At 36.4% G+C, this 18223-nt stretch overlaps 1 protein-coding gene across 11 annotated transcripts in view; it reads right to left on the bottom strand.

Annotated features, from left to right (window-relative positions):
* The window catches only part of MYBPC1 (myosin binding protein C1), a 106999-nt gene that overhangs the window by 49762 nt on the left and 39014 nt on the right, over positions 1-18223 (bottom strand). For 8 of the 11 annotated variants that reach the window (XM_063646637.1, XM_063646632.1, XM_054445763.2 and 5 more), the window contains 8 exons: positions 17775-17826; positions 15645-15701; positions 9732-9898; positions 7509-7641; positions 5425-5549; positions 4160-4265; positions 2883-3049; positions 913-1075 (listed from right to left, as the gene is read on the bottom strand). In XM_063646637.1, coding sequence (XP_063502707.1) covers positions 913-1075; positions 2883-3049; positions 4160-4265; positions 5425-5549; positions 7509-7641; positions 9732-9898; positions 15645-15701; positions 17775-17826 — 970 coding nt within the window. The remainder of the gene's footprint in view (positions 1-912; positions 1076-2882; positions 3050-4159; positions 4266-5424; positions 5550-7508; positions 7642-9731; positions 9899-15644; positions 15702-17774; positions 17827-18223) is intronic. The other 3 variants (XM_063646634.1, XM_054445765.2, XM_054445766.2) reach the window with 1 other exon arrangement.

Below are 18223 nucleotides of genomic sequence, written 5' to 3'. Positions count from 1 at the left end.
ATCCCAAACCCTAAGAACAATAGCTCTTAACTTTATTGGGGTCACAAACCAGTGAATATCTAATGGACACTATGAATCCTTTCTGTGTAAAAAGTATGTATTTTTGTATACACAGAATTTTCTCACAATTTCACAGGAGTTATGGGGCTTCCTAAAGTTCATTTATGATATCCTAAAAGCCCATGAATTCAAAGTTAAACTCTTGCCTTAGATCTTTGCCAGATTCTAGGATATTATGCCCCCTACACAAATAAAGATTTGTGGGAAGGCATTGTGACACTTATTGGTTAGAGACGGTTAATCCATTTCATCAGGTCCTCAATTAGAATTGAGTATTTTTCCTCTAACTTCATGTTTATTATTTATTTTAGAGACAAGGTCTCTCATTCTGTTTCCCAGGCTGAAATGCAGTGGTGTGATCTCAGCTCACTTCAACCTCCCCCTACTGGGCTCAAGCCATCCTCCCACCTCCCAAGTAGTTGGGATTACCGGCGCATGCCACCACGCCTGGCTAATTTTGGTGTTTTTTGTAGAGACGAGGTTTTGCCATGTAACTCAGGAGCTCTTGAACTCCTGAGCTCAATTGATCCATCTGCCGCGGCCTCCCAAAGTGTTGGGATTACAGGCATAAGCCATGGTGCCTGGCCTCTAACTTCAGGTTTAGATGGAAAAAGAGTCAATGGATTTTGAATAGACAAAGTACCATAGTGTGAGGTACAGATATAGGATTATGAGTAGGACATGCTATACAACAGAGAAATCACACCTTCTTGCTAGTTGGAAGCAAAGAATCAGGAATAGATGATCTCCCTATGGCTACCCTTCAAATATCCTGACCAAATATGTAATTTAGAAAATGGAGAAAGTAGAAATGGGACCAAACCTCACTGGTGGGTCACCTGGCTCGCTTACCTTCCCTTGTGAACCACCTTTAGACGGTCACTCTCCTGAACAGGTAGGCCATTTTTAGTCCATTTTCCTGGTATGTTTTCAGAGATTTCACACTTCAGGTAGATTTCTTTTCCAAGATTTACAGTCTGATCAGTCAGAGGTGTCAAAATCTTCAGAGGTTTCACTGTAGAAATGATAGACCATCAGAAATGCCAAGCCCAAACTCCCGACAGGCCAAGATGGTGGCATTTCACAATGGTATAGTGAGCTCTACTACAATGTTTGTTTTGAAAGTGAGAAGTTGTACCAATGCAATTAATATATTAGGGGATAATTTCACATTTGATTATGTATAATTTCATTCCTTAGAAAAACTAGGTGAATGCAGAAAATTGCATCCAGCTGAAATGACCCAGCAACGAATGCACAAAATCTGCAGACTCACACCTCAAACATCTATCAGCTACCTCAGTTCATCCATGTGATATAAGCCACACTCATTTACATCTGAGGTCACAACTACTCATCAGATTTTGAATAATCCTCTTTCTACTGCTTCACAATAGTTCATAAGCCACAACACTTCCAGCATTACTTCTGTAAGCAAATCTCAGTTCTTTTTCAATGTTAAGTGCCATATTTATTATAATATTTATTAACCATTTAGCATGTGTAAAACTGTGCTACTACTTTTTATTAGGTTCTTGTATTTTAAAAAACATGTCACTGACTGATGTGGTTTGGCTGTGCCCTCACCCAAATCTCATCTTGAATTGTAGTTCCTATAATCCTCACATGTCATGGGAGGGACCCGGTGGGAAGTAATTGAATCATGGGGGCGGTTACCCCTATGCTGCTGTTCTCATGATAGTGACTGAGTTCTCATGAGATCTGACAGTTTTATAAGGGACTTTTGCCATTTTGCTTGGCACTTCTCCTTGCTGCCACCATGTGAAGAAGGACATATTTGCTTTCCCTTCTGCCGTGATTGTAAGTTTCCTGAGGTCTCCCTAGCCATGCGGAACTGTGAGTCAATTGAAACTTTTTCCTTTATAAATTACCCAGTCTTGGGTATGTCTTTATCAGCAGCATGAGAATGGACTAATAAACCAACAAAATTCTTGAGTGTCATACCCATAATCCCATTTCCCTTACAAACCCTATGGTTTTTATTGCATGACTTTGCATAGCATAATTATTTTTAGAAATGCACATGTTACATCATAGCAGAACGGATTGTAATTACTTTAAATGGATACAAATATCAGATAAGGATCTGTCTATGGCTGAAAGACTTCTTGATGTTAAACTAAAATGCCCACAGTTCCATAAAGTATAAGGAATGTATTGGGATTGATCCTGAATAATTCAATGATTATTTGAACTGCAACTGGACTAAGCAATAAATACAGAAGTAAGATTTCTGCTCTGTTTGTGACATCATCTTGAGATATTTGCTGTTTTAATTTTTATGGCAAATTGGGAGAGATTCTGCCATTGCTAACTGACTAGCAGCAGAGGGCATTGAGGGAAGTACATTAATTCTCTCATGCCTCTGAAGCCTACTAGCAAATTAGCTCTTACAGTCTTCTCAATTGAGCCCTTTTGGTTTGAATTACTTTCTTCTCATGCCAAATGTAATTGCAGAGTGTTGAATGGTTATTTGATGAACAGCTAGCTAACATTATCCGGATATGACATCATATCTAAGTATTTATCCCCTATTTTTACGGTCTTGGAATTATAACTTTTCTGGCAGGTGATTTTTATACTTCCTTCCTAATAGTGGTGCTCTACTATTAAATTGAGTTGTGGTTCCTTCCTCAAATATCCTGATTGATCTGACATAGACACTTAGCTAGAATGAAATCCATTTTACATACTTAAAAATCATTGCAAATAGAAATCAAATAGAAACTTTTCTAAAACCGAATTAACACAACCATCATTAGTAAGCCCACTTAGAAGACATCTAAAGAAGTCTTACTTACAGTCAACACTAAGTTTAGCAGATGATTGTCCTCCTGTTGTCATTACTGAATATTCTGCAGAATCAGCCTTTGTTGCTCCCTCTATGATCAAGATGTGTTTTTTACCCTCAACTCTAATTCGGTATCTTGATTTTGGACCAGGGATAATCTCTTCACCATTCTTAAACCTGAATTAAGATAAAATATTAAAAATGTTTACAAAAGATCCTTCAGGAAAAATACCTTGTCGATCTTGCTTATTGCAATATCCTGAAGAATTTCTGAAGGATATGAGACACACAAGAACTATTTGTTGAATTAAAAAATGTACGAATCAATCTCTGTATCCATCAGTAGATTCATAATGTAACAAATATTGTCTACAAAATTGTGTTAAAAGAACATGAGCCACCTGTTCGCACTCAAGATGAATCAGGTGCAACTGCTAAGAGTGGATATTACCCACATGTAGGCTCTTGAAGCACACTAGTAAGAATATAATTTAATGCATTTTAAAGATAACTATGATTCTCTATTAGAATGAACAATCTACACTGTACCAATTACTACAAATCCTGCTGTGTAATTTACTGTACCTTTCAACATAACATTTCATTTTAAGATTTAAAATTTCTAGTTTTTAATTTTAAGATTACTCACAAGGAACCTGAGAAAACACTCCCCACCTGAGCAAAACAAATAAGCTCTTATTTCTAAAAGCAATTGGTGATTCTCAGTCTAAATTTTTTTCTCCTGAGGTACTATGAAAATAAAGTGAATAGGGGTTACATGAAAAATACGTGTCAATATGTACTTAAAAGTCATTGCAAATAGAAATCAAATAGAAACTTTTCTAAAACCGAATTAACACAACCATCATTAGTAAGCCCACTTAGAAGACATCTAAAGAAGTCTTACTAAACTTACTCAACACTAAATATGTTTTTTCATGTAAGTTGCCAATATGGCATAGTGAGAGGAAGCCTGCTATAAAGGTTAAGAGCATCCATAGGCTTTGGGGTCAAACAGACTTGGGTAAACTTGAGTTATCTACTTAGTATTAAGTACCCACTTCCCTACATGCTTACCCACATAGATCTCTGGTTCTTTTTTCAGTCTCACAAGTGGAAAAACCCCAGTATATTAGTATACTTTTATTTATCATCTCTACTAACACAAATGAGGTGGAGATTCTTTTCAGAGGTTTAAAAGCTATTTGTACTTCCTGCTCTATCAACTATGAAGGTCCAATTTTTTTTGTCTATTAAAAATGGACAGACTTCATTAAGGCTATTTACCATTTTACATTGGCATCATCTTCAGACACCTCACATTCTAATTCCACTCTCTCCCCACAATAAGCAGTTGTATCTTCCAGCTGTTTGGTCACCGTAATTGGAGGCTCTAGTATACAAAAAGGGGAAATCAGAATCATTAAATATCCAAAGCCTATCCCATGAGCCCTGATTTGTTCACAGATGAAAAACCAACAGTAAGAAAGCAACATCTATGGTTGACATGGTGATAACAGTAAGTGAGGTTTTTGTTTTTGTTTCTGTTCTTGTTTTGAGACAGAGTCTCACTCTGTTGTCCAGGCTGGGGTGTAGTGGCGTGATCTTGGCTCAATGCAACCTCCACCTCCTGGGTTCAAGCAATTCTCCTGCCTCAGCCTCCTGAGTAGCTGGGATTACAGGTGCACACCACTATACCCAACTAACTTTTGCATTTTTAGTAGAGACGAAATTTTACCACATTGGCCAGGCTGGTCTTGAACTCCTGATCTCAAGTGATCACGTGCCTTGGGCTCCCAAAGTGCTGGTATTATAAACATGAGCCACTGTGGCTGTCTGTGAGTTTTTGTTTTGTTTTGTTTTTTATGTCTGTTCTTGGTAAAATAAATAGCAGGCAACCCTGGGTAAATTCTCCCATTTTTTTCATAACTCTCCAAGTCAAATCAATTATTGTTCTCAAGAATGAACAAAACATATATCAAATATTATTCTTTTAGCAAAGAAGACACTAAGTGCTAGACATTTCTGATGAAGGAGAATATATAAAACTCAGATCTTTGATCCTAGTTCCAGATGGATGACAGAGATCTCAGAGTTGTCTGTAATCAGAAGCCCTCATAAAGAAAATAAGGAAGACATGGCTTCATTCACACCCTCCAGCTCTTTTCACAATGTCTTAGTAAATGATAATTTTCAGTGTGATTGGTGCCAACCACTTATTAATGAAGCTGGTTTCAAGAGAAACCTATTTGTGATCAGTTGAGTGTGTGAAACAAGCATTATCCAGTAAAATCTGTTGGGTTTCAAAGCTACAACTACAATAATTATTTTTGCAAAATAGTGCTTGGCTTGAGTCAAAACATGAGGCATTTGTACTCAGCAGGTTTTCTTTCTCCCCTCTGCTGTTTTAGTCCTCAACAAACCAGAAGGCTCGTTAGGATCCATAATAGCTGCCAGTGTAGAGGAGCCTCAGTTACTTTCGCTTTGATCATTATCCCTGGGAGAAGAAGACAACAGCTCCTGGTGACCACAATAAGAGACTTCATTTTTACCTCTTACGAAGAGCTCAGTGGAACATTTGTCATCACCGGCTGTCACATAATACTCCGAATCATCTGTCATCTGACAGTTATTGATAAACAGGATTCTCTGGCATCCTTTGTGTTCAAAGATGTATCTGTTTTGAATAGGAGGAAAATAAACAGAGTCTGTGAATGTGATTTTATTATTTTCTTTATTGCCAGCAAATTTGGCTTATAATTTGGTAATGTTTGAAAGTCAAGGATCTACTTTTTTTTTCTTTTTGAGACACGGTCTTGCTCTGTTGCACAGGCAGGAGTGCAGTGGTGCAAACATAGCTAATTGGAGCCTCGACCTCCTGGGCTCAAGTGATCCTCCTGCCTCAGCCTCCCATGTGGCTGGGACCACAGGCGTGGGGCATCAGGCCCAGCTAATTTATGTTTTGTAAGACTGAGTCTCACCATCTTGCCCAGGCTGGTCTCGGACTCCTCGGTTCAAGTGTTCCTGCCTCAGCCTCCCAAAGTGTTGGGATTACAGGCGTGAGCCATCGTGCTCAGCAGGGATATAATTTTGATCTGCTCTTTAGGTATCATATCTTACACAGTTTAACGTCAAACCAAAAACAAAACAATTTTTATCTTTATAATACATAATATACAAGCATATTTATGTATACTATTTAATTTCCATTATAATTTTCTTTTACATAAGGTTTTTATTTCAAATAAAAATCAGTACTCACATATTTTCTATTTAATTTTTTTAACCCACTGTTGGAAGCTGAGGGTGTCAGATTTTTAACTCTGTACATTCTTTAACTAACCAATTCATGTACTTTATAGATGGGTAGAGACTTGATCTTATTCATTGACGGATGAATAAGATCTATTCATTGCCTATCCCAGTGGTATAGTAGATTTCCTTGGGTGAATAAATGATTATACAATTTAAGAAACAATGTGATATAATCACAAACACACGCAGCAGTTCTATAGAATGTGACGTTCTCTTAAAAGAGCTTAAGAACTGGTGCTATCATGCAGTTGCATCTACTAAGAAAGAATGTGAGTATTTGGAAACAAAAAACTAGAAGCCAAGAGGATTGCAAAATATAATTATCTGTGATCTGTATTATGGAGGAGCACATGATGGGATTAAAATAGACTAAAAAAACTGCTTTGGGAATTTCTCAAATTGAAGCCTTCAAGAACAAGATATTTAAAAATATTTTCTACATAAAGATAACCAATTAAAATTATGTTTTTGGTAAATTCAGGCCATCTTCAAGAGATTTTTACACCAGATATTAATAGTATCATCACAAAGTCACTCTAGTGGCATGACCACATCAAGAAATTGGAAACCACCTAATTGTACTCCAGAAGTAACAGCTTTCCAGGATTAACGTCTTTTATAAATGTACACGTGGCTCCTGTTAACCTAAAAAAATATATTGGAGTTGAAAATCTCTCAGGCTGAGGAGGATCTCTGTAAAGTAGTTTTATAATAGACTGGAGATACCATCAGACGTCAGGGATTAGTCTGTCTTTAGTCTGTCTCCATTTGTGAGAGGGCCAAGAAATAATAAAACACAGGCTTTGACCCACATTTTGTTTTATGTCAACATTAAAGAGTTCCTTTTAGATGCAATATTGCAAGTGCTCAAAACAGTACCTGAATTGAAAATAGAAGGTATTCACCCTTTATTAAATAGAGTCGTTATTTTGGAAAAGCAAAAGTCATCTAATTATAAGATGTGATTCCCAGGTGGCATATCAAATATGGATTGCAAGTTATTTTTCAATTTTATTTTTTAAAATTGGGAGAAATTTGACAATACTCTGAAATAATCACATATAACCTGTAGCGACACAAAACCATAATTGGAAAACACTTTAAATAGTTTTATAGAATTAAACATAAAAAAGGTTTAGTTTATATAGAACTATCATGTTTCCATAATAAATAAAATGTGACCTAAATGTTTACTCTCTATATATGATTTTGTATTATGAAAATATAACTAAATATCCTTTTATTCTCAGAAAAGTCAGTCGAACTACTATTTGATTAATTTACTGTAGAGCTATCACTGATTTTTGCAAAACCCACTTACTTGGTACTGGGCCGAATTTCTTGACCATTTTTATACCATTTCACCTCCAACTTTGGATCTGCCAGCTCCACAACAAACCTCACTCTGCCTCCTTTGTCAACCTGATAAGCAGGATCAAGAATTTTTGCGAAAGCTGAGAGAACAGAAGAAGCAAAAGTATGTTAATATATGTATACATATGCTATGAATTTTAATAGTCAATACATGTAGGAGAACCTAAAAACAAATGAAAAAATGAATCTCAAAGAAGAAAAAAATCAGAAACCTTCCAAATCATCCTTTATATTTCGAAAACTGTGTTGACTTATATACAATAAGATGGTTTAAATTGAAAAGAGAATCCACATGTTTCTAGAAGAAACATAAGAAAAGAATCATTGAAGAAGCTTTAAAAATGACCTAATTCTTCAGGGAATGTATGTACACTATAAAGTGTCCAGATGAAAGTGAACTTTAAAATCACGCTGGGGCTGGGCACGGTGGCTCACGCCTGTAATTCCAGCACTTTGGGAGGCCGAGGCGGGCAGATCACTTGAGGCCAGGAGATCGAAACCAGCCTGGCCAACATGGGGAAACCCTGTCTCTTCTAAAAATACAAAAATTAGTGGGGTGTGGTGGTGCGTGCCTGTAATCCCAGCTACTCGGGAGGCTGAGGCACGAGAGTCACTTGAAGCTGGGAGGCAGAGGTTGCAGTGAGCTGAGATCATGCCACTGCACACTCCAGCCTGGGTGACAGAATGGGACCCTGTTTCAAAAAAATAAAAATAAAAATAAAAGAACATGCTTATTCTTCCAGCACAATTACTATTAGTGTCATTGGCATTATTTCTGCACTTCTTCTATGTCACAGATGGTTTTTTAGTCATAGAATTTATAAGATAAATTCAGTGATTCATATTAAATCGAATGCCTTTGACTAATTGAAACAGTAGGCTTACTAAAGTTTTTATACTGTGGTAACTTGCCCAAACAGTGGCATTTTTAAAACACCCCTTGCACATACGTTTAGGAACTCAGGATTTCCAAATATTTTAAATAACATAGAACACAGCAATTAAAAAAAAAGTTGTCTTTGAAGGGTCCTAAATAAAGATAGTTAACTTCTTTTTTTTATTTAATAAGTTTTTTTTCCTGCTTTTTAAAAGATAATAATTCTCATTTAGCAGTTTGAAAAATACAAATGTGAAATGCTTCATGTTGTCATGCTTGTATTTCCATGATTCCAGCCTTATTATACTATTGTTTAGGTAAGCTCACTGTCTCATATTTTAACAAGATAAAATAAACTCTAGCTTTTAAAAAAGCTATCTATCACACACCTTAAGAGATGAATTCAGAGCTAAGTGATAACAATAACAAAGTTCAGCTTGGAGAAAAGAGATGTCAGCTGGCTCTCCCCTGTAGTATTCACACACCTCTCAAAAATATAACTTCAGGAGTTCTGGGTTAGTGGGAATGGCTGAACTACATAAACTAAAAAAACCGTTCTACATTTCTCTGGGGCCATTTCTCAACCAGTTTCCAGGAAGTTCAGAAATAAAGGTCAGATTTTTTTTAAAGAGGTGGTAAAAATCTTTAAATTCTATTCGAACATTAACAAAATAATAAACAATAATAGGATTGATATATTACTAACCTGATGTGTCATAAAACCCACAACCAATAATGACCGAGTATAGGAAGCTGCGAAGAGCTAATGGTCAGTGTAAAATGTATACCTTTCTCTCTTTTTTTTCTTTCCACTTTAAAAAGGTATTTCAGACCACAATAAACTGGACCCATTTCAGACTCCCACGGAGCTGCTTATTGGTTTTACAAAACATTTTGCTAACCATATTGGGTGTGAGAAAGTGAACTCTCCACACGCCATCAAGTGGGTGAAAGAAAAGGATGGTGAAAGAGTCCACTCTGCGTAAGTAAAAATCAATAATTTGACAGTGAGTGGTGATGTGGAGCCTCGAGAAAGGGGGCCGCTGAGAAATTCCCAGTAACCGCGGGGGTAATGTACTATTCCATTCTACGTTGTATGCAGACCATGAATCTCCTGTTACCTTGAACCTTCAGGAGCTGTCCGTCCAGACAAGCGTAACCCCTGCACTCCTACCCAGCCCCACTCCCAACCCCGCGGGAGACTGGAAGGAGCACGGGATGGGGTTCACGGTCAAGTCTTTCGAACGCTGCCACGCCCCTCGGCCCCGCTGCCTCGCCCCCGGGCGCGCTCACCTGCGCTCTTCTTCTCCTCTCTGCGCATGCGCTTGAGCCGCTTGAGCATGCCGCGCAGGTCGGTGATTCCATACTGGAAGGCGATCTTCTCGTACTCACTGGGTTTCGCGTTCTTCAGCAACTCCCATACGTCCACCTGGGGTTCTTCTTCCTGCTGCTTCACCTCCCTAACCGGGGAGAACCATGGTCTAGTTTAGTAGCTGCACTGGCCCTTAGAGACCAGGAAGGTCGAGGTATGATTCTGCTTTTTCAGTTCAGTGTAAAAAAGCTCTGTTTAAAGCCTGAGTACTCGAAGCCCAGAAGTCAAGTCTTGCCTTGCTGGAATGGAAGTCTTAGGGAAACTTGCAGGTAGTAGAAGATCAAATGTGTGCCCTTACAGTAACACCTTTCGTTTTCCTAGTTAATAAAAACAGTTTTAAGGGGAGTAGAGGACATCAGGAAATAGCCTAAAAATATATTTTACTTATTTTCAAATTTAAAGTCTAATTAGAAGATGGGATTTTGAGAAACTTAACAGTTTTCATCTAGGATATGGATATTGAATTATTGAAAATTGTACTAGAACTAAAATGTTTAGATTTGGCCTATGAAATAAAAATGATCTCTATTTTCTTTGATGTACACGCCCTAGCTAAATATGGAGACAGTACAAATACATTATTTCAAACATTTGGATTTTGCAAATAGCATTTTCCCTACCATATTAGTAACTAAGTACATGAACCATTTTTTACCTTTCTTAAAATACAAAAAAAAAAAAAAAAAAAATTGAAACTGCCATGAGTTTTTTGTTTTTCACATGGTTTTCATGGATACTGATGGTTTAAAATTTTTTTTTTTTCTAAATTGGCAGGGGGAAAGGAGACTGGGTTTAAAAAATTTTCTTACATTTCATCTTAAAGTACTGTCTTGAATGTTTTTTGGAAGCAAATTGGGTTTGAGTTATAAAAATATAAATGTTAAACTGTGAAGCAAATGGTTTAGGGCACGATGAACAAGGGAAAGTAACTTCTTAGGGTGCATATCAGAATTATGACCCCAACTTTTGATCATTGACTACAGAACACATAAAGAACATATATGACTTTAAAAAATAAGATTTAAGATTTACACTTGTCTTCTTTTCTTTTAAAAGCATAAAATAAAAATAAAACTCAGAAATAAACACTCTTGGAAAACAGGCTTAGTATAAACAAATTGGTTTCCTTCATTGAATAAATAATCCTGATTTTGTTTACGTTTACATGACTTTTTATCAGGTTAATTTGGAAATGTTACAATGACTGCTTACCATAATGCTAGTTTGGATATGATTTTCTGGAAAACTGGTCAAACGTCTTATATATCAGTGTGAAAATGAATTCATGCTATCATGTTAGGGAATGATGGGTTACATCTGTTTGCATTGTCATATTCATTACACCTGTTTCAGAGTGCCTTCTTTTTTTTTTTTTCTTTGAAACAGAGTCTCACTCTGTTGCCCAGGTTGGAGTGAAGTGGTGTGATCTCAGCTCACTACAACCTCTGCCTCTTGGGTTCTAACGATTCTCCTGCCTCAGGCTCCCAAGTAGCTGGGATTACAGGTGTGTGCCACACCCAGCTAATTTTTGTATTGTTAGTAGAGACAGGATTTCACCGTGTTGGCCAGGCTGGTCTCGAACTCCTGACCTCAAGTGATCCGTCCACCTCGGCATCCCAAAGTGCTGGCCACCACACCCAACCTGGAGTGTTATCTTTATACTCATGTGTACTTTGAGAAGGAAATACTGGGTTGTAATCATGGATAAAATATGCAGGGGAGGGGAGGAGATTATAAATATTAACATAGAGTTTAGGGTGGCATTAGGCAAGGATGACATCTAAATATCTAACTTCCATTTTACATTGCCATGTAAGTCTTTTTGCCCAGTGGGTTTGGGGGACATTGAGGCAGAACTCCTGGAAAATAGAGGGAAGTGAAAGGTCACTGGTCTCTCCAATAAACTTGATGGGAAGGACTAGACAACACCATTAGCGAAATGTGCCTCTTAAAAACTCAAGACACAAGCATTATCTTCATCTCACTGAAATAATAGCTACATCCTTTATTAACATGGGAAAATCGAAAAGCTTAAGAAAATTGTCCTGAAATTGGAATATTGGTAATAATTTGCCAGATCCGCTAAATCTTCTACTTCCTGGAAACAGTAAACACTTCAAATACATTCTTTAAATATTTTAGTAGGAAGTCTAGGAGAGTCACAATTATGATGTATATGTATAGGCTGGGTGAGATGGCTCAATCTTGTAATCCCAGCCCTTTAGGAGGCTGAGGCGGGAAGATTACTTGGGCTCAGGAGTTCGAGACCAGCCTGGGCAACATGATGAAACCCCGTCTCTACAAAAAATACAAAAATTAGCTGGGCATGGTGGCGCATGCCTGTCATCCCAGCTACTTGGGCTGAAGTGGAAGGATTGCTTGAGCCCAGGAGGTCGAGGCTGCAATGAGCCAAGATTGCGCCACTGCACTCCAGCCTGGGTGACAAAGTGGGGCCCTGTCTCAAAGAAAAACCCAAAAAAGATGTATATGTATGTTCTTATGTATATATTTTCTGTGGGGTGTTCCCCCAATCTAATTTATTAGTGCTCTATTTTTGTCACATTCCAGCCTAAATATAGTCCCCAGACTATAAAATTATGCTATACTGGATTATGTTAAATTTGTATTTGAACCATGAAGAATTGCACACATACATTACATATTTCAGGTATCCTCCTGACATTGGCGGAGGATTTAAAGATATCAAGCTAGATATAATTAAAATAGCTAACAAGAGGCACAAGCCACTGAGTCCTACATAGATCCATGAGGTGAATATTTATATGAAGGAAACCAGTAATAAAGATGATAATTTTGAGTGTGATTTCCTGAGTCAGTTTTGTTGGTAGATTTATAAAACCAATAATCCTTGCCAGTTTTCATTAAAATGCCGAGATACTCTCCACTCTATCACATACTTAGGCATATCAAATTTCATATAAGAACACCAATGACCTCTTGCCTATTCCTTCCTTTTCTCTCCCTTACTTAATTGTATCTCAAATTGTAAAGAGAAGCATCTATCTTGTACTGAAATGTGAGGTCAAGGCTCTCACCTTCAGCATTTCCTTAATGCACCTGGAACATATCTTTAGTTACGTAAACCATGGTGGCTGCACATGACCCTGTCTGCATGGCTATGTTAAGCTACAGCGAGGAGAAAAAGCCAAATTTCTGTAGGCACTTCTGATTCTTTTCCAAGCCTCGGGATAGACCTATATAATGCTTATGATATTTTCATCTACATCAAAATTTCAATAACTTGGCGATCCTAGTGAAGAGTATAACAGTTATAGAAATTTTATGTAGAATACAACTTACAAGTATTTATACAGGTCAATTCCTATAACAGGATGCTGCCCAAAAGATTTAATCTGATTTAGCTAATGTCTATTTGAAATAAGCTGGCTTTGTTCAGAGCAGGAAGATCTTTCGTTGTACAGAGATGTTGGTTTTAATCATATTTTTTTTTTCTTGTGGGGATTTTGGCACACACACTTGGAGAAGTAGAAATGGTAACCATATGTCATTACCACAATGAAAACGCATGCAAGTCACTAGTAGGAAAACACAATGATTTCTAATATTACTGGATTAGTATAGTATACTAAATGAACATGACATAGCCTTATATTAACAACAATCTAATTATGAATGAAAGTCTTAAGTAGGGGATAAAAGAAAATGAGAACTGGAGACACATTGGCTGCCCATTAAGTGATTTTTAAATTTTGTCATTTTCACCATGTAATTAGATTTATTTTATTCTGGAATTACTGGTTGAAAAAGTCTGTTCTTTTTTCTTTCTTTCTTTCCTTTTTAATCAGAGCATGGTGCTTAATAATCTACTGTATCACATTTTTGTTGATTGATTGTGTGTGTGTTTGTGTGTTGTCTCCTTATGAATATAAACTATGTTAGAGAAAATGACACATTTCCTTAGAGGAAGTACATATTTGTTTGCCACCTACTGTGAACCAAGCTTTTTACACTTAATTTAATTTGCACAATAAGTCTATTAAGTAGCGTTTATTCTTCACATTTCCAGATGTGAAATCCAAGTCTGAGGGGTCAAATATTTGACCAAAGTCACATAATTAGTAAATGGTAGAGTTGAGACTCCAATTCATGTTTTTACCACTGTTTTTCCTCCCACAAAAGTGTATCTATCCTTTTCTATGTGCCAGGCACTGGATTTCTTTTCCTCACATCAGTAGCATTATATTCTACACAGACAGTGTTTAGTATTTTCCTGATTGAGTAAATGATTGCAGGGAGAATAAAAAGCTCTCTTGTCTTCCTAAAGTGTCAATTTGTGTTATAAACTGAAGCACCAGCTTCCAAGGCAAATTCAGAGAGGCATCTTTAATATGGAGTCACAGGAAATGAGCTGACTCATAAAAGGGAAACTTGGATTTGGGTCCTGGCCCTGCCTCTAACTCCTGTGTGACTTGGGATAAGTCACTTGTTGTCTCTGTACCTTGGTTTCTTATCTGTAGAATGAGGAAACGTGAGGCTCACTTAAGGGCACTTCATATACTATTGCTTTAAATGCATTTAGGGAATTAATCAATACTATTGAGACTAATGGTTATTTGAAGTAGTCTATCAATGGGCTAATAGCCCTCAGTAATTAATAAATCACACCCATTAATATTTCTGTTCTCAACCTACATGTTGAGGGGTAGGGGTAAATTTTTCATTTACAGAGACTTGAATAAAGCTATCTGACTAAAGAGAGAATAAACACAATCCCAGTTTAGTTCAAGTGTTTGTAATTTGTTATGAAGCATATTTGTACTTGTAGTCTTTTGATAACCATAGAAAGCATTAAAAGTAATTTTAAAAGCCTGGAAAGTTAAACAAAAACTGATACTATATACAATTAATTTAAAATGATAGTTTTACTCTGTTTACTTACAAATTTGCTAGATAAAACATAATCTCAGAAAAAAAGTGTTTCTTTTTGTTGCTTCTGCACTATAGTAAATATCTAGATATCTATAACATGCATATAATATGGTATATATATAGGGAATCGTAGTGAAGAGTACAGCAGTTATAGAAATATATATGGAGAGAAATCTTATAAAATGGTTATGTTCTAAGTATCCATAATGAACTTCTATAAATTTTATTGCAGGAGAGAACAATGAAAAGTGTGAGTGTGTGATGATACTAAACTTTTATTTCCATTTTATCACTTCTAAAACACATTTTTGAGGCATTTTAAAGACTTCTGAAATGACAATGCATCTTATAATCAATGATGTGTCAAACCATTTGGAACAATTTTTTCATTGCTTAGTGATTTATAAAGTACTGGTATATCTTAAAAGCAGTGGTGTCTTAGACTTGCAGAAATACAGTACCTCATAAATAATACATTAAAGTAGGTCTGCCTCTTACAATGTGTATACCTTCAGACTTCTACCAAAATTGTAAAACTGAGTTTTTGACCAAATATCAAAGGTAAGAGAATGAAGGCTTCATTTATTCAGTCATGAGTAGGAATCATATGTGCAGTCTTAGAAGTTTCTAGGTATTCATCTTATGTCTCAGTTTTCATATCTCTTCATCCCCATTTAAAAAAAATAGGTGACTAGTCATGAAACATTTAAAAAGAAAGTTTAAAAGCATCCGTTAAAGGCTTTAAAAGATTAGTACGCAGTTGTTTCTCTCTTTCTAGTCAACTCTGTTATATTCTATAAGCAAAACACATGTTCAGAAATGAAAAATTCTCTGAAAAACATCCACTTTAAACTTGACTTCTCTGAGTGGGTGTCTGAAAGACTTCCAGGCCACAATGTCTCACTCCATCACTTGGTTCTCACCTACGTTTCAGGAGACCACTAAAGTCAAGTTCCCCTGCATCGTCTTGACCTTCTCCACTGTCGTTAACAAAAGAAAAGCAAATCTGGGTTTAATGCAGAGACATATACAACAATTTCCCCCAAACACTCTACATGTAACGTATATGCAATTTTGTGCCACACAAGGACTAAATCAACACAAACTATTTCTTTTCACACAAGTGACATGTTAAGTTTTTGGAGTATGTACTTGTGGAAAAGTAAACATATGAGGAGCTTGTGTTACTCTATGATTTCAGAAGACACATTTTTGTAGATTGCATATATAAAACTGCTTGGATTTGTGTTAAAACCAGGTAACACAAATGCACTTAAGCCAAGCAACACAAAGTACTTTGTTTTTGCAAGTTGGGGGCTGTAGAAACATACCTGCGTAAAAAGCAAAGAACTTTTGCTGATCTCTGTTATTCATGTAAGACAGAGATTGGCTTGGAGGACGAAGTGTACCAATGTCAGATATATAAGTACAAAGCCTTATATTCAATGGTAACCTCTTTGTGTCCATGAACAGTTGAATCAGATAATGTGATACCAACATGGCAAAAATAAAAAAGGAGCTAACACAGAAATTTTTAAAAGATGCATTCCTTTCTGTCTTAAAGGGTGATAATTATTCTAATTTTCTTATTAATATTTATACCTTCTTAAATGTGTTTTAGAAAAATTTGTCTTGAATTGTTAATGAAACTTTTACTAGCAGTTTAAAAAAGTGCTTTCCTGTAGAGAAATGCATCTTAAATTAGGCATGCAGCCACCATTGTGATTTCATATAAACTCTAACTAGAAGCTATAGAGCTAACATTTAAATGGCACTACATAGTTACTTACATGTTTAATTTTTTAATGAAGTTTTGTTTCCTGCTCTTTACAAATGTTAGTTATGGTTTCTAAGAAAAGAGTCTGTGGGTTTAAAAACAGTGTGTATAACATGTAAGTCGTAAGAATTAAACTCAATAATGTGTTTTCAAAATTTTTTCAGGTGTTTGCAGGCCTTTTGAAGTAAATACATTTCTGTTCTTTTAAAGCTCGAAACTTAGTAGATTATGTTTCCCTCTCCTAAGATATACTTGTATACGGTATGAGCATAGTTTTAGACCTGTGTACTTGCTGAGCATGGGATGAAGGGAAAGTGGAAAGAAAGTAATAAAATTTGAAAGTTATGACATTTTTTAAAATTAAAAAATACCTAATACCAGTAATATTAAATAACTTTTCAAAGTAATTAAAGTTTTGATTTTTTTATAATATCAGAGGAAAATATGCCTCATTAACAGGCTAAATTATTGTTTTATAATAGTTTGGAGTGACTTTCCTTATTCAGCAAAACTGTATGTGGATTATGTATGTGGATTCAGTCTTAGGAAGAGCAAAACATTTGGTCTCATTAAAGAATTTATATTATGGAACAATTAAGTACAGAGAATAACATAATAACGTAATGACAGGAAGGGGCTGGTTATATTTCTCAGAGACCAAAAATCTTTTAAATTTCTTCCGTGACTGCCCCCCCTCGATTTTTCAGCCTTGGTAATTGCAAACATACATGAAATAGGTATCTAAATTTTGCCTTTCTGTAGTATTCTTAATGCCAGTTTTGTTTAGGATAATCCAATATTATATGGCACTAACTTCAGTAGGTAGCTACTTAGTTGTGGTTTTCTTGGGCAATGGTTCAGTAGCTCCCTAAGTGATTTCTAGATGAAAGGCAATATAAATAAAAGTTTTCTGCCATGACTTAACCAATGAAATGAGTCTCTTTGCGTATTTCTTTTGGCTATTTGGTGGAAAATAATGCTTTAAGGAAGAAGCTACATATGAAAAAATTGAAAGTGTCTTTCTAAGGCAACTGTGAAACCTCAAAAACAGGAACTTCTTTGTAACAAGAATATTCTAAAAACTGGTCAGTATATGCTTGACTGGGCCTTAAACCCATGGTTTTTCTAGAACACCAATGTTTAAATATATGGTGTGTTTGCAGTGAAAATGGTTGTTCGTATTTGGAATACGGAATACAGGGGAAGGGAAATGTGTTTGAAAATCCTCCACTTCTGTGTTATACAAAAGCTATCTAGATTTTCCTTTTGGAGTTACCTTCTCTTGAAAGCAGATCTGATGTCAATGTTTGGAGTAGTCCCAGTAGATTCTTTGAAAGGAAAGAAAACAATAACGTAAATACCCATTAAGGAGGTAGTTTGTGTTCAGTTCCTTTATAGGCTGTGGGGATTCTTCAGATGGAAGAATGTCAGGTGAAGGGAGAGGCTTTTCTCCTGAATGGCTGTGCTGCCAAGGCCTCATCATACCTCCTCCTCCCTCATGAAGAACCAGTGAAGGGACCTTAGGGTCACCTTGTCCAGGTGTCATTCAACTTGTCTGCCCACTAGAATCACTGAGGGACTTAAAAATATATCAGTTTCTTGATCCTCTCTGCCAGAGATGTTGATCCACCAGATCAGGGAGGGGCACCCAGAAATCAATATTCTTAAAAAGCCCTCCAGGGGCAGGGCGCGGTGGCTCACGCCTGTAATCCCAGCACTTTGGGA

Source organism: Pongo pygmaeus, chromosome 10, assembly GCF_028885625.2.
Source record: "Pongo pygmaeus isolate AG05252 chromosome 10, NHGRI_mPonPyg2-v2.0_pri, whole genome shotgun sequence".
Lineage (NCBI taxonomy): Eukaryota > Metazoa > Chordata > Mammalia > Primates > Hominidae > Pongo > Pongo pygmaeus.
The sequence above is the reverse complement of the archived record's forward strand: the minus strand, read 5'-3'. Positions and strand labels throughout refer to the sequence as shown.